The sequence below is a fragment of the Marmota marmota genome, unplaced genomic scaffold (genome assembly GCF_001458135.2).
Source record: "Marmota marmota marmota unplaced genomic scaffold, marMar, whole genome shotgun sequence".
Classification (NCBI taxonomy): Eukaryota; Metazoa; Chordata; class Mammalia; order Rodentia; family Sciuridae; genus Marmota; species Marmota marmota.
In genome coordinates, this window is record NW_026000185.1 from 8,139,993 (window position 1) to 8,152,933 (window position 12,941).

The 12,941-nt window shown below is 57.5% G+C and overlaps 1 protein-coding gene across 6 annotated transcripts in view; it reads left to right on the top strand.

The window, feature by feature from the left end:
* Lmf1 (lipase maturation factor 1) overlaps window positions 1-12,941 on the top strand; it is a 58,303-nt gene that overhangs the window by 13,016 nt on the left and 32,346 nt on the right. For all 6 annotated transcript variants that reach the window (XR_007342639.1, XM_048789419.1, XM_048789418.1 and 3 more), the window contains one exon: window positions 9,368-9,516. Coding sequence is in view for 5 of the 6 variants with exons in the window: in XM_048789419.1 (XP_048645376.1) it covers window positions 9,368-9,516 (149 nt within the window). In the remaining variant the exon portion in view is untranslated. The remainder of the gene's footprint in view (window positions 1-9,367; window positions 9,517-12,941) is intronic.

Consider the following 12,941-nt stretch of genomic DNA (forward strand, 5'->3'; position numbering starts at 1 on the left):
TCCATCGTGGTAGCCAGGGGTCCTCCTGGTCGGCAGCTGCACTGCCCAGCAGGTCCCCAGGTCTCATTCTCCTATGTGTAGGCAGATGTGGTCACCCAGCGAGTGCAGCTGTGTGAGTGGGGCCGTTCCCAAGACACAGGAAAGCCACACTGATTGCCACCGGCTCTACATCCGCATCTCTATTGAAAGCTGGCCTTGATGAACTCTGAAGGCTGCTGTGTTGGTAATGTGCCCTTCCAAGGCCGAGTCTGAGGGGTCACTTGGTGCCCCGTGGGTGCTGGGTGCATCTTGCCCCTGCAGCAGTGGGCTTCTTGAGGCTCCTGTGTGGGTCAGTTGCAAAACTTTAGGGACTCTTTCTGCCCTGGTGGCCACCAGCTGACTTCTAGGCTTGGCAGGCACCCTCCCCAAGTGCACCAGCCCCTACGGTCCATTCCTCCTGGGCCTCCTGGCCCTGCCTGGCCCTGACCAGCTTGCACATACAGAGAGCTCTCTTAACACTTGAGCTGGGCAGCAAGCCTCTTCCCAAAGGCCATGCAGTTGACACTTCCACAGGGTTTGCCTCAGTGGCCCCAGGAACAGTCACCACGTGTGTGACACTGGAGAGGCACATTACCTGAAGAATGAGAGCCGAGCATGCCTTCTCATGCACAACCAAAGCTCTGTTCCCATGTGGTGCTGACCCACGGCACTGGTCACAACCTCACCTCCATTCTTGGCTGAAAGAGGGTGGCCTGCAGCCCTGTTCCCATGTGGTGCTGACCTATGGCACTGGTCACAGCCTCACCTCCATCTTGGCTAAAAGAGGGTGGCCTGGCATTCAGCAAGTGCCTGCAGCCTGCTGCAGAGAGCAGGAGTTTCCTGAGTGGGAAAGCCACCCGTCTCCCATGTGGCTGTCCACTTTTGCCTCCTGCAGATAGCCCCCAGGGGGGCTGTGGGTGATGGCAGCTGCCCTCAGAATGTCACTGGCAGGTAAGTGTCACCCTGTGCAGTGGAAGTCCTGTTTCCTGGTAGTCGACTAGGGCTCACTAGGTTCATGGATCTTGACTCATACCCTGGCCACATGGGAGCTTTTGCAGCACTCTTCATGGCCTGGCTCTGGCTGTGCCCTCAGGCGCCAGACACAGGAGGCTCAGCCTGTTTTCCCACATCTCTGTCCCTTGCCTCTCTTCCTGTCCACTGCCCTTCTCTTCTGCTGTTGAGCTCACCTGGTAAGATGCTCAGTCCTGTGACCCGGCTCTTTCTCTGCCTAGTTCCTGTCTGTATGCCTCTGCATCCTCACACATACTCGCAGGTGCTCGACCCCGCTGGCTGTGGAGTGCAGAGCCAGTTGAGGGAGGAAGCAGGCAAGACGCCAGCAGGTGGCATGCTGCCAGGTGCCACGGGGGGGCCAGCACACCATAGGCTGAGGCCTGCAGGCAGGAGCTGTGTCCAGGGATGGCTCCTGGGCAGGGCCACCAGGGTAGGAGGAGACAGGGTGGCTGGCCACAGTCTAGCTGCAGTTTCTGCCTGGGGCCAGCACATGCCTCTCCTTGGATGACCCATCACCCAACAGCTGAAATGTGATCTCAACCATCCTCTGAAGGACAGCATCCTGGAAGTTTCTCCTGCTGGCACCAGTGTGAGATGCCACCCTTTTGTCCAGTCCCTGCTTGCTACACTCCATGGGGCACACACTCTGGCCTACTTGGCCATGCGATGTCCACAACATGTTGGGGGCAGGCTGCCCCTCAGCAGCCTTCTGAGCCCATTGCTGCAGACCTTGAGACAGCTGGAAGTGGCCACATCCATAGGTTGCGAGGCACCTGGGAAGGGGAGGAGAAGCCGGGCATCTCCCACAGGCCTCCTGCAGAGCTGTGGGGCTGCCCTGATGGTTTCCAGACTGGGGTGCAAGCTCAACTATGCTGACATGCTGGACTCTGTGTGGCAGCCTGGCCCATCAGCTTTAGCAGGGATACCCTGCTTCTGTGGTACAGGGGGACATTGTGCTAATGACACATGGGGCATCGATGTCACCTAGCTGTACAGGTCCAGGAGCCCCTGGAAGGCAAGGAGGTTGCCTCCTGCACAAAGGAAGCACTTGCCTATGTGGAGTGCAGGAACACGTGCGCTGGCCCAGCTGTGGGGTCCAGACCTGTGCCGTCCACCACAGAGATGACTGCCCTATGCAGCCACTGAGATTTCCATTCAGCTGAACTGAAGTTTAAAATTCAGAATTCCCTCCCCTGGTCACCCAGCTGCATTTAGAGTTCTCAGAGGCCAGGTGGCCAGCAGCTTCTTGACTGCCTGGCACCCACAGGGAGCACCTCCGTCCTCACAGACCAAGCAGCCAGCATGGTGAGCTGCACTTGCTCTGGGCTCTGGCATCCCTCCTGATGGGCACACACGTTCATATCCCTGCATGGGAGACAAAGGGCAGAGCATCCAGCCCAGGGCGGTGCGTGCTGACTGTGGAATGTGTTGATAGGAAAAGCCTAAATCGGACTCCGCCCACGGGAAGCGTTTTTGCATTTGACCAATGCTAGGTCGTGACCACGGGTCTTGCTCTAGGCTAGCCAGTAACACTGCACTGGTCCAAGCAGCAGGGGGCACCAGGCTCAAAGTCTGGTCGTCATGGCCACTGGGCACTAACAGGCACCCTTGACAGGCCCAGGTATCCTGTGTTGCCGCCAGGGTCACCATGAGGGCACGGGGGTTACAGGTCACTTCCTGTTCTCTGCAGTGCCCAAGGACATCCTTAAAATTCCTCCTGATTCTGTTCCAATCAGGAGGCCCCAACTGGCCCTCAGAAGTGTCTGCCCCCTAGAAAACATGAGGCCTAGCTGAGTCCTTTGTTTCCCCAGTGGCCGGCTCCTCCTCTGAGCAGGTCAGACTGTATCATGCTTTTCGTAGGCCACCCAGTAGCAAGAACAGCAAAGCCCCATGACATGACCCATGGCCCAGAGGCCAGCAAGGTGGGTGGGAAGATGGCTGGGCAGGGCCTGGCCCAGAGTGTCGTGGCCCAGGGCACTGCAGCTGGCTCTGGACCTGGGAAGGAGGGCTGGGCCGCAGCAGTGCTCCCTCCTGGGACATTTGTGGGGTCAGTCCTCCTGGCACTGCTGAGGGCAGCCTTGGTGTGACAAAGGTGGGACATTGCTAAGGAGGGAACTGCTCTGTGGCCATCCAGCAGGGAGGAGGTCAGCAGCCTGGGTGGGCCCCTCAGCAGCACACCTGCTCTCAGGGATGACTGGCAGCATTGAGTGGGTACAGTTGCCAGAGCCACTATCAAGTGTGGGGGGTCAGTGGTAACAGCCCACTCCCAGGTGACAGACTGCAGTTTGCCAGGTCAGACCACTGTGCACAGTTACTAAGGGCCGTGGCACTGGGATGGCTCTGTGGGCCAAGCCACTGGCAGGGCACCCATGACTGCAGCTCCACTTCAGGGTACTGTTGGTCTCTAGCGTCCAGACCCTGGGGCGAGTCCTCACAGGAGACATGAGACACCAGGCTCAGGTGTGGCTCTGCAGAACGCCATGTGACCCAGGCACAGATCCACAGTGAGAGCATTTGAAGGAGGCAGCAGCCGTGAGTCCTCCACACCACCTGTGGCTGCCAGGAGCTGGCCTCAGGCAGAGCCTCCACCTGCCCCGTGGAACCTTGTGCTGTGCAGACATGGATGGCCAAGGGCACCTACCCTAAAGTCAGAGGCACGGAGAAATGGGGTCTGGCTCCTCCCCGATGTCATGGGGGCTGGCCGCATCCTTCATGGCTGTGCACTGCCTGGAGCAGGAGTCTCTGTGGCTGACGGTAGTGCAGAGCAAGATGTTGGCATGCTATTTCTTAACTTTCCATCCTAAAATACAACCTACAGAAACTCAGGAAACTTTTAAAAGCTGCTGGCTCCCTCCTGGGCCGTCATTAGCAGCCCCTGGGGTGGCAGAGGGCGGGCGGCTCAGAGCTGGAGTGACAGCCAGTCAGGAGGGAGCGCTTTGCCCCTTTCTCCCTGTTTTTAACGGCGAAGCTAATGGATTTCCTGTTCTCACGTGGATGGTGGCTGTCACTTTTGAAGGATCCATCTGTACTATACTTAATTACCTTAAGTAACTGAAATAGTTTTGACAGAGCTCATGAGGCCTGGTTTTTCTTTCTACAGTGGCCATTGTGGGGACTTGTGCCTCTGACTGTTGTTTTAACCACATTTCTTTTGGGTTGGAGGTGGCTCTGTCTTTGGCACGGTCACTAGTTCAGGTGATACTGTTCGTGTCTCACCTGTGCATGATGTCTGCTGGCCCATCCAGCCCCCACCTGGCAGCTCACCCCAAAGCCTTCACTCCTCACCGTGGCCGAATACATCTGCATCCCAGCTGTCCCCACCCATGGCAGGAGTGACCCAGGACCACACTGTGAATTGGCTGCATCTTGCCCCTGTGGACCTGGAGCATGTCCAAGTACAGGACCTTCTGGAGGCCCCCCTTCTCCCACTCTGCAGCCCCTTCCCAGGCTGCTGGACCTCCCTCGTCTCTGCCTTCATAGCCCCCAGGCCCTCCGTCTGGTCTTGGGGTGTCCAGCACCTCACCCACTGAGTGTGCTCCCATCCACTTGTCATCCTGAAGTTCTCGTGTCATTTCCGTGGCCTCCCTGTTCTTTTGCTCAGAGCTCAGCTTGGCCTCTAACCCAGTGCTTGCTTGGCAGGGATGCCCCCCTACGCCTTGCCGGCACTGCTCCCCAGGTCTTGGGGTGTGCCTGTCTGCCCTTTCCATGGGAGCAGCTGTCCAGCATGGGCCCACCTGGCTCCTAATTTCGCCTCCCCTCCCAGTGTCTGTGCAGGTTGGCTGTGGTGAGTACTCTGGCCCTCCATTGGTAACACATCTTCCCCGGCTCCTGAGTGTCACAGCAGAAGCAGCACAGACACCCACTTCTGAATTGTCATTGTGTGGGAGCAGGCAGCTTAGAGCTCAGCCAGGGAGTGCCAGCCACCCCCCCGAGGGTGAGGGGACTCAGGCTCAGGTGGGTGCCAGTTCCCCCTCCAGAGGCTACCAGCTCCTGTCCCACACTGATCGCTTGGCCTGAAGCACCTCTTACTGGCCCCCCTTAGGTTCTGTGCAGTGCACTGAGTCTTGGATCCACTGGCAATGCTTTTCCTTGGTTATTAAAGAGTAAGGATGTTAAGCTGGGCATAACGGCAGATGCCTGTGATCCAAGTGGCTCAGAAGGCTGAGGCAGGAGGATTGCAAGTTCTAGGCCAGCTTCTGCAATGTCACAAGATCCTGTCTCAAAATAAAAAGGACTGGAGATATAATTCAATGGTAGAGCACCCTGGTTTCTAGCCCCAGTACTGCAAAAAGAAAAGAAAAGCAAACATTAAATGACTTAGGACCTCACCATCCACAAGGTGAGCACGATGAGCCCTCACAGAGTTGAAAGGAGACCCTTCCTGGGACAGTGCCATAGGAATCACCAAGATGCAGTCCCTGGGTCTAGTGGTTTTGTGTTGACAGCTGTGGAGGAGCTGCATGATACGAGTGATTATGACGTGAGTGATTGCACTTGGAGGCTTAGTGCAAAGAAGCCACATTCTCCACCAGAGTCCATGGCAGCCAGCACCTCCCCACTGGTGTGGAGAGAAGGAACAGGGAGGGGTGCAATAGTTGTGGGCCTAGACCTAAGTGGGGACAGGAAGTGTGGATTCTTAAAGGTGAGGGCATGTAGTTGAAATGAGTTCCATTGGGCCTCCGTTCTCCTGCAGAGGCACTGGCTCTCTGCTGCCCAGGGAAGCCTGTGCTGGTCAAGAGCTAGCAGCAGAACACTCCAGCACTTGGCTCTTTGGCCCTGGGCAGCATGCTGGTGGTTTATTTTCCCTGGGGATGCATCTTCTGCCACACTGAAGGGGAGAACAGTGACTGCCTGGGTACTTAGCACAGCTGCTGAGATTTGACAAGATCCAAGCAAAGAAAACAAGCAAATGGGGCTGCAGTGACCTCCCCTTCCTGGTGTGTCCAAAAGCTACAGCCACCAGGCAGCTTCTGCATCCCTTGGGATGAATGGGCCCACCTTGCCAAGACCGTTCTGACCTGGGGAGGGTAAGGGCAGAGGGTCCCGACCCTGGGCCATGCTCAGCAGGGCCTGCTGTGTCCATGGAGAAGGCTGCACACAGCTCCTTGCCAGTAGAGACAGCTGTCTCCCGTCTCTCTGCCTCCTAGCACTCAGGTGTGTCTCTCTGTTCTGGCATTGTGTATCAATCACTTTGATTGGTGTCAGTCACACTGCATGTTAGAATTCTGCCCCTGATGTCGCAGAATGAGGTGGCAGGCTCCAGGCACTAGGGAACAAGTCCCCCAGAAGATGTGGCCTACACAGTGATTGTCACCAAACCAGCTGTGCCCTGGCCCAGGGTAGCTGGGAGGTCTCAGCAAGGCCCTGGGTCCAGAGGGTGGCTGTGTGGGGTGTGCTCTGCTGCCCTGGGGCTTGGGGGTTTCTCTCACCTACCAGGGGGAGATGGGGTTAGCACCTGTGGACTTAAAGATGCTTCCTCAGAATGCGGCATCTCTGCAGCAGCTCACGGGCCTGTTTATCAGGGGCCTCCCACACACCCCTTGGGCCTAAGATTCACAGGACACGTGTCACAGCCATGTGAAGCACAAGTGGATTTAGCGCACTGTTAGCGTGGGTATACAGAGCAAGATCTGGCGGGCGGGACTTGAAGTGGGTCCTTAGGCTGAGGCCTCCGGCTGTGTTTTCTGGTGGAGTGTGCAGCTCCAATGAGGGACTCAGGGCTCCCCCATTTCACTCTAGATAGGGTGGGGGACCAGGGCTCACTGCCTACAAGCAGCTGCCTGCCATGGTTTCTCTCACCTACATCAGACCTGCTCATTCTAGGACCTTCCTAGGTGGCACTGCAGCCATGTCGCCCTGCAGGAAGCATGGTGGGCCCAGCAGGCCTTGAGTCTGTCAGGAGGACTCAAGTGCTGTGTGATGCCCTGGTGCCGACTCCCTGCACAGAGCCCTAGAGTGCACCGGGCACCCTGTGCCCAGGTGGGGCAGTGCTCAGGAAGTGGAGCTGCCACTGGGCCCTTTGGTGATAGCCCCCAGATGCACAGAGGTGGGTGAGGGCCAAGAGTGTTGAGGCTCGTGGCCCAGGAGGCCTGAGCCCTGACTGCTGCCTTCAGTGCCACGTGCCTGTTCTGACACTGCCCTGGAGGGGTGTCCATGCCTCAGTGACCATTGCCCCTGGACAGCTGGGCCCTTCCACCTGCGGGCAGGGCCTGTCAGAACCATCCAGTGTGGCCCATCCCTGTGTTGCCTGCCCCTTCTGTATCAGGTCCAGGTCTTCTGAGGAGCTAGCCATCAAAACACAGACCAGTGGACACCTGGGTGCTGCGGCTCACTAGGTTGCTGCGCTCTCCTGGCTGGTGGAAGTGGGTGACCCTCACGAGGGCCTGGCAGCGGGAGTGCCCTTGGAGGGTGTGGTGCAGCTCTTTTTTCCCCTATTCCAATTGGTTACACGTGATAGCAATTGCATTTCGACTCGTTGTTCATGATGGAGTGTTGCGCCCCTTGCCCGCAAGGAAGACGCAACACTCAGGAATCTTCTTTCAGTAGTTTATTTCAGGCCCTTGATAGTTCTCCTTCTTCTCTCTCGGATGCCCCTCCCAGCCTTAATAAAGCATCTCAAGCCCCAATGCAAAGCAGCCACGTGGAGCTTTCTCATAGGGTGATGAAAAATCATGCGCCAACTCTCCCAAATAAGGAGTTGTTTGTCACAGACCACAGCGGAGCCAGCGCCATCTTGTAATGGCGACCATAATTTGCATAAACGGCAGAAGCGGCTCACCACAATGGAGCACAGCCTTTCATTTCTTTGGTTGTACATGATGTGGAGTCACTGTTTGTGGATCTTGCCCAAACCTAGGGTGATGACGTCCTTCTCCTTTCACATCTTTCCCATCCCCACACCCCCTTCCTCTTCCTCCTTCCCCTCTGCCAATCCAGAGTTCCTGTAGTGCAGGCTCTTGCTGTCTCAGTTTTGGATCCAGAGTTTTGTGAAAGCAGCAGCCCCACACACACTATTTCCGTCACTTGCGTCTCATGTCAGCATGGTACACACTCATGGAAACTGATGTCCACTTGATTCACATCTCCCTGGGTTTCCTGGCCTGGGCCCCAGGGGGTACGTAGTCTCTGGGGCTCCTCTCAGACTTCCCTGTTTCTTTCTTTTTTTAATATTTATTTTTTAGTTTTTGGTGGACACAATATCTTTATTATTATTTTTTTTATGTGGTGCTGAGGATCGAACCCAACGCCCCGCGCATGCCAGGCAAGTGCACTACCGCTTGAGCCACATCCCTAGCCCCAGACTTCCCTGTTTCTGACACCGGGGTGGTTTGGGGAGCCCCTCCATTGGGACTGGCCTATGGTTCCCATGGCTGGACAGGAGCTGGACTTGGGAGGGAGAGTCAGGGATGCACCTGCGTGTACCCAGCAGGACTTTCTCCTGTCCTGTGCCCAGGGCAGGAAGGCCATGCAGCCCACAGCAAGACTCTGCTTGGGACTCTGTCTCTGGTCCCCCTTGATTTGCTGAGCAACTTGTGTCAGTGCAGACTTGTGAATGTCTGTCTATAGCTATGATTTAATATTAATTAGGTCCCATGTTATCAGCTTTTAATCTTAAAGTAATCTCTACACACAGTAGCACTCCAGGGTGGATGAGGGGTGCTTCCACACCTGCCAGTACCTATGCGGCCTTCCCTGTCCCTCCTGGTCCTCTGCAGCCACACGTGCACATGTGTGTAAACATGGTGACTCTTGCTGTGAACCACCCTCAAAGCAAATGGCCCTGTCCCCAGCACCCTGCGGGTGGTGTCTCAGGGGGAGCCCCCAGTAGCATTGACTTGGCAGGCCACTTCAGCAAATCCAGGAGCACTTGGGCCACTTGGGCTGTCATCGTCCTGCCCCTGGGGGCTGACAGGTGGCAGTGTGGTAGTGGCCCACCCATCCCCAGCGTGGGTCCTGCTGGTGCCTTGCTCCACCTGAGGGCAGACTCCTCCTGTGGAGTCTTCTGGCGAGCCTCCGTCAGGGAAGGGTGCCCCCAGCCGCGACCTCCCACGCCCACTTGAGCAGGAAGCCTTCCACGGACCCCCTTGGCAGCACAGCCTGTGATGGGCTCAGACTCGTGCTCTCAAGGCGTCCTCATGGGGTGCGGGGAGAAGGGTGGTTGAGGGTACATGCCCACCCAGCTCCAGGCCCTGGTCCTGCTCTCAGAGCACCAAGTCTCCTTTCCACAGAGGCACGTCTGCCATTTGGGTGATGTCTCGGGTTCTCATTTGACCTGGGCACAAAGCTTGGTTGGCGTTGGCCCTACTGAGCCCTTTGTGTGTTTTGCTTCCCCAACCAGGCTGGGAGTCGCAGCTGCTGGAAACAGGGTTCCTGGGAATCTTCCTGTGCCCCTGGTGGACTCTGTCCCGACTGCCCCGTCACACCCCCACGCCCTGGACAGTGCTGTGGGCCTTCCGTTGGCTCATCTTCAGGATCATGCTTGGAGCTGTGAGTAGGACTTTTGTTGGAATATTTCAGGAATGATGTGCCCAAGACATGTCTGGTATCTCTGCTGGACCTCCTGCAGACCCTCCAGCTGCCCTCTGGCCCTGCACAGGACGCTTTCTGTGGGAAACAGTAAGGGCCTGGGGCCTGTTCTCCAGAAGGTGCAGGAGGAGCCAGTGATTGGTTTTTGGTGTCCTCCCACAGGAGTGTCAGGCTTTCCAAGGACAGGAGTGACCTGCCACCGTAACGAGGTGGAGGTGGACCTCCGCAGTCCAGCACCTGGGAGCTGCTGGCTCCACCCTACATGTCTGTCTGGTCTCCTTGGGACTCAGTGTAGCTGACCTCAAGGCATCTCAGACTCCATGGGTGTGTGCAGACTTCCTTCCTGTAGGGCAGTGCGCATCTCGTCTGTCATGTAGCACGAGTGTGACATCTTGTGTGTCCTTTGCCTGGAGCTGTTGCCTGTGCCCTGCTGTGCCTTTCATAGCTCACTGGAGGCTGGAGGCCAGAAGCTGAGGATAGAGGCTCTGCCACTCTTAATTCCATAGTCACCCTGAGAGTTCCAGAAGCGGGAGGGAGGAGGTTCCCGTGGCTCCTGCCTGTGCCACAGAGGGCAGCCGAAGTTTGCTCACCTTCTCTGCTGATCCTGGTTAGTGAGCTCTTCATGTTCCCGCTAGAATAATCACAGAAAATTGTTTTTCCACCTTGGAAACTCGGCTCTGCTTCTGCTTGCCCTAAGTCCTGTGGAGATCTCCCCCTGGCACAGGAGGCCTGGCACGAAGGACAAGTCTTTTGTGCCACCTGCTGGCAGGCTGCTCCCATGGGGGGGGCGTGGCTCTCCACCAGAGCCTCCTTCAGTCTAGAATGTTCCACACTGTTCCCTGCCTGGCCTGACTTTGACTCTTGGGCTGGTCTGGTAGCCTCATGGGTCTCCCTGCAGTGCATCATGGGAGGTGGCCCTGCCCACCCTGTTCTGGGCAGCTGCCGCACATCCCCTCTGAGCAGGCATTGGTGCTGGCTCAGGAGGATACCCTGTTGCGATACAGCATTTGTGAGGAGCCCTCTGGGCCATGGGGGCGTGAACTTGCAGGACCTCCTCCCAGCTCCTTGAGGTGGTAACCAGCTCCTGGCCTGACCAGCTTTGCAAACAGCTCCTCTGTGAGGGAGCAGCAGGCCAATTCTCAGGTGAGACAGGCTCCCAGGACACAAACGGCCACTCCTTTACCACGAGCTGCAGGTCGCTTATGATGGAGCTCGCTGTATGGCCTCAGTCAGGAGACCCCCATGGAGAGGTCCCCTGGGCCTTCTGGGCAAGGATGCTGGGGTTTGTTGTTTTTAAATTTTTTTAGTTGTAAATGGACATAACTTTATTTTTTCCTACGAGGTGCTGAGGATCGAGCCCAGTGCCTCACACACGCTGGGCAAGTACTCTACCACTGAGCCCCCACCTCAGCTCAAGGGTGCTATTTTAATCAACTTTTTCGTCACTGTGACCAAAAGACCCAACAAGAACAATTAGCGGAGGAAAAGTTTATTTGGCTCACAGTTTCGGAGGTCTCAGGCCATAGACAGCCAACTCCATAGCTCTGGGCCCAAGGTGAGGCAGAACCTCTTGGCAGAAGACTATGGTGGAAAAAATCAGCTCAGAACATGGTAGACAGGAAGCAGGGACAGAATATAAACCCAAAGTCATGCCCCCAGTGACCCACCTCCTCCTGCCACACCCCACCTGCCTGTACTCCCACCCAGGTAATCCCTCAGTGGATTAATGCACTGTCAGGTCACGGCTCTCTTAAGCGAGTCATCTCACCTCCAAGCCTTCTCACACAGCCTCCCACGTGAGCCTGTGGGGACATCTCGCATTTAAACCAGAGCAGATGTGCAGGTGGACATCCCCAGGCTGGCTGCCATGCCTTTCCCTTCCCCCGACTCTAGTGCTCCTGTGCAGGGTGTCACTGCAGGTCCAGCAGCACCCGGGTGATGGACATGCTGACCTGTGCCTTGTATGAATGGCAGTCACCAGGAGCACCTGAGAGGCTGTCTCTGGGCAGTGGGGACCCCAGCAGCCCCCCAGATCCTACTGTTTTCACATGTGGATGTGGAAGCCACCTGATTCCCAGTGCCCACTGCACTTCCCTGCCTGATATGTCATCCAGTGTGTCAACCCTCTGCAGCAGGGTACCTCTGCATCCCGGTCCTCCTGGACGGGGGCTTCCAGGAGGGCCCTGGAGGCAGCAGGGCATAGCCCGCCACATCCACTGCCATGGACAGCCAGCAGCCCCCTAGCTGCCCACACTGTGCTTTGGTCTCTCAGGCTTTGTGTCCTGCCCGAGTCAGGTGTATGTGGGACCATGGCAGCCAGGAGAGAGGGCAGGCAGGTGTGTGGGGCCCTCGGAGAGCAGGGGACTGCAGGTACAGGAGGTTGGGGTGCCCATGACGGGCAGCTCAGCAGTGGCCCTGCCTCCAGCCCCACAGGCTGCCGCTGTCTCCCAGCCGCTCTCCAGTGGAGGAGGAGGATGGGGTACTTCCTGAGGCACTCAGCTGTCCCTGGAGACCATGCCATTGTCTGGCGGTGGGTAGGAGCGCAGATGCCCCCGATCGTCAGTAAGCACAGAAGGAGAAACCTTTCAGACTGTCGTGGAGCTTCTTGGGCATGGCGGTGCAAGCCGGGGCCTGGGAGCAGGAGCCCAGCCCCTGGAGGAGCAGTGGGGCTGTTTGTGCGTGGCTCTGGTGCCAAGAGTTGAGCAGCCCCCCAGGAGCCTGACAGAGCGTGCAGTCATTAGTACATTCTCAGGAGCCATTTATGGCACTTTGATTGACTGTTAGTGCCAGCTGGATGGAAATTGCCAGGTGACTAAAAGGTATAATCACTGATATCGTCTTAGGTTGGATATTATTAACCTGCAGTGGGAAGCAGAGCGTCAACTTGATGACAGTGACAGCAGCCATGGGCCCTATGTGGGGTGGGCAGGCGTGGGTCCTGTGTGAAGTGGGCAGGCGTGGGTCCTGTGTGTGGGGTGGGCAGGCGTAGTCCTGTGTGAGGTAGGCAGGCATGAGTCCTGTGTGAGGTGGGCAGGCGTGGGCCCTGTGTGTGGGGTGGACAGGCGTGGTCCTGCGTGGGTCCTGTGTGAGGTGGGCAGGCGTGGGTCCTGTGTGGGGTGGGCAGGCGTGGGTCTTGCATGAGGTGGGCAGGCATGGGCCCTGTGTGTGGGGTAGGCAGGTGTGGGCTCTGTGTATGGGGTGGGCAGGCGTGGACCCTGCATGAGGTGGGCGGGAGTGGGTCCTGTGTGTGAGGTGGGCAGGCGTGGGTCCACTTTAGGGTTGGCATGTGTGGGGCATAGCCCCCTAGGCCTGTGCCCCCCCAGCCCTCTGCCCCCCCCAGCCCTCTGCCCCCTAGCCCTCTGCTCCCCCAGCCCTCTGCCCCCCCA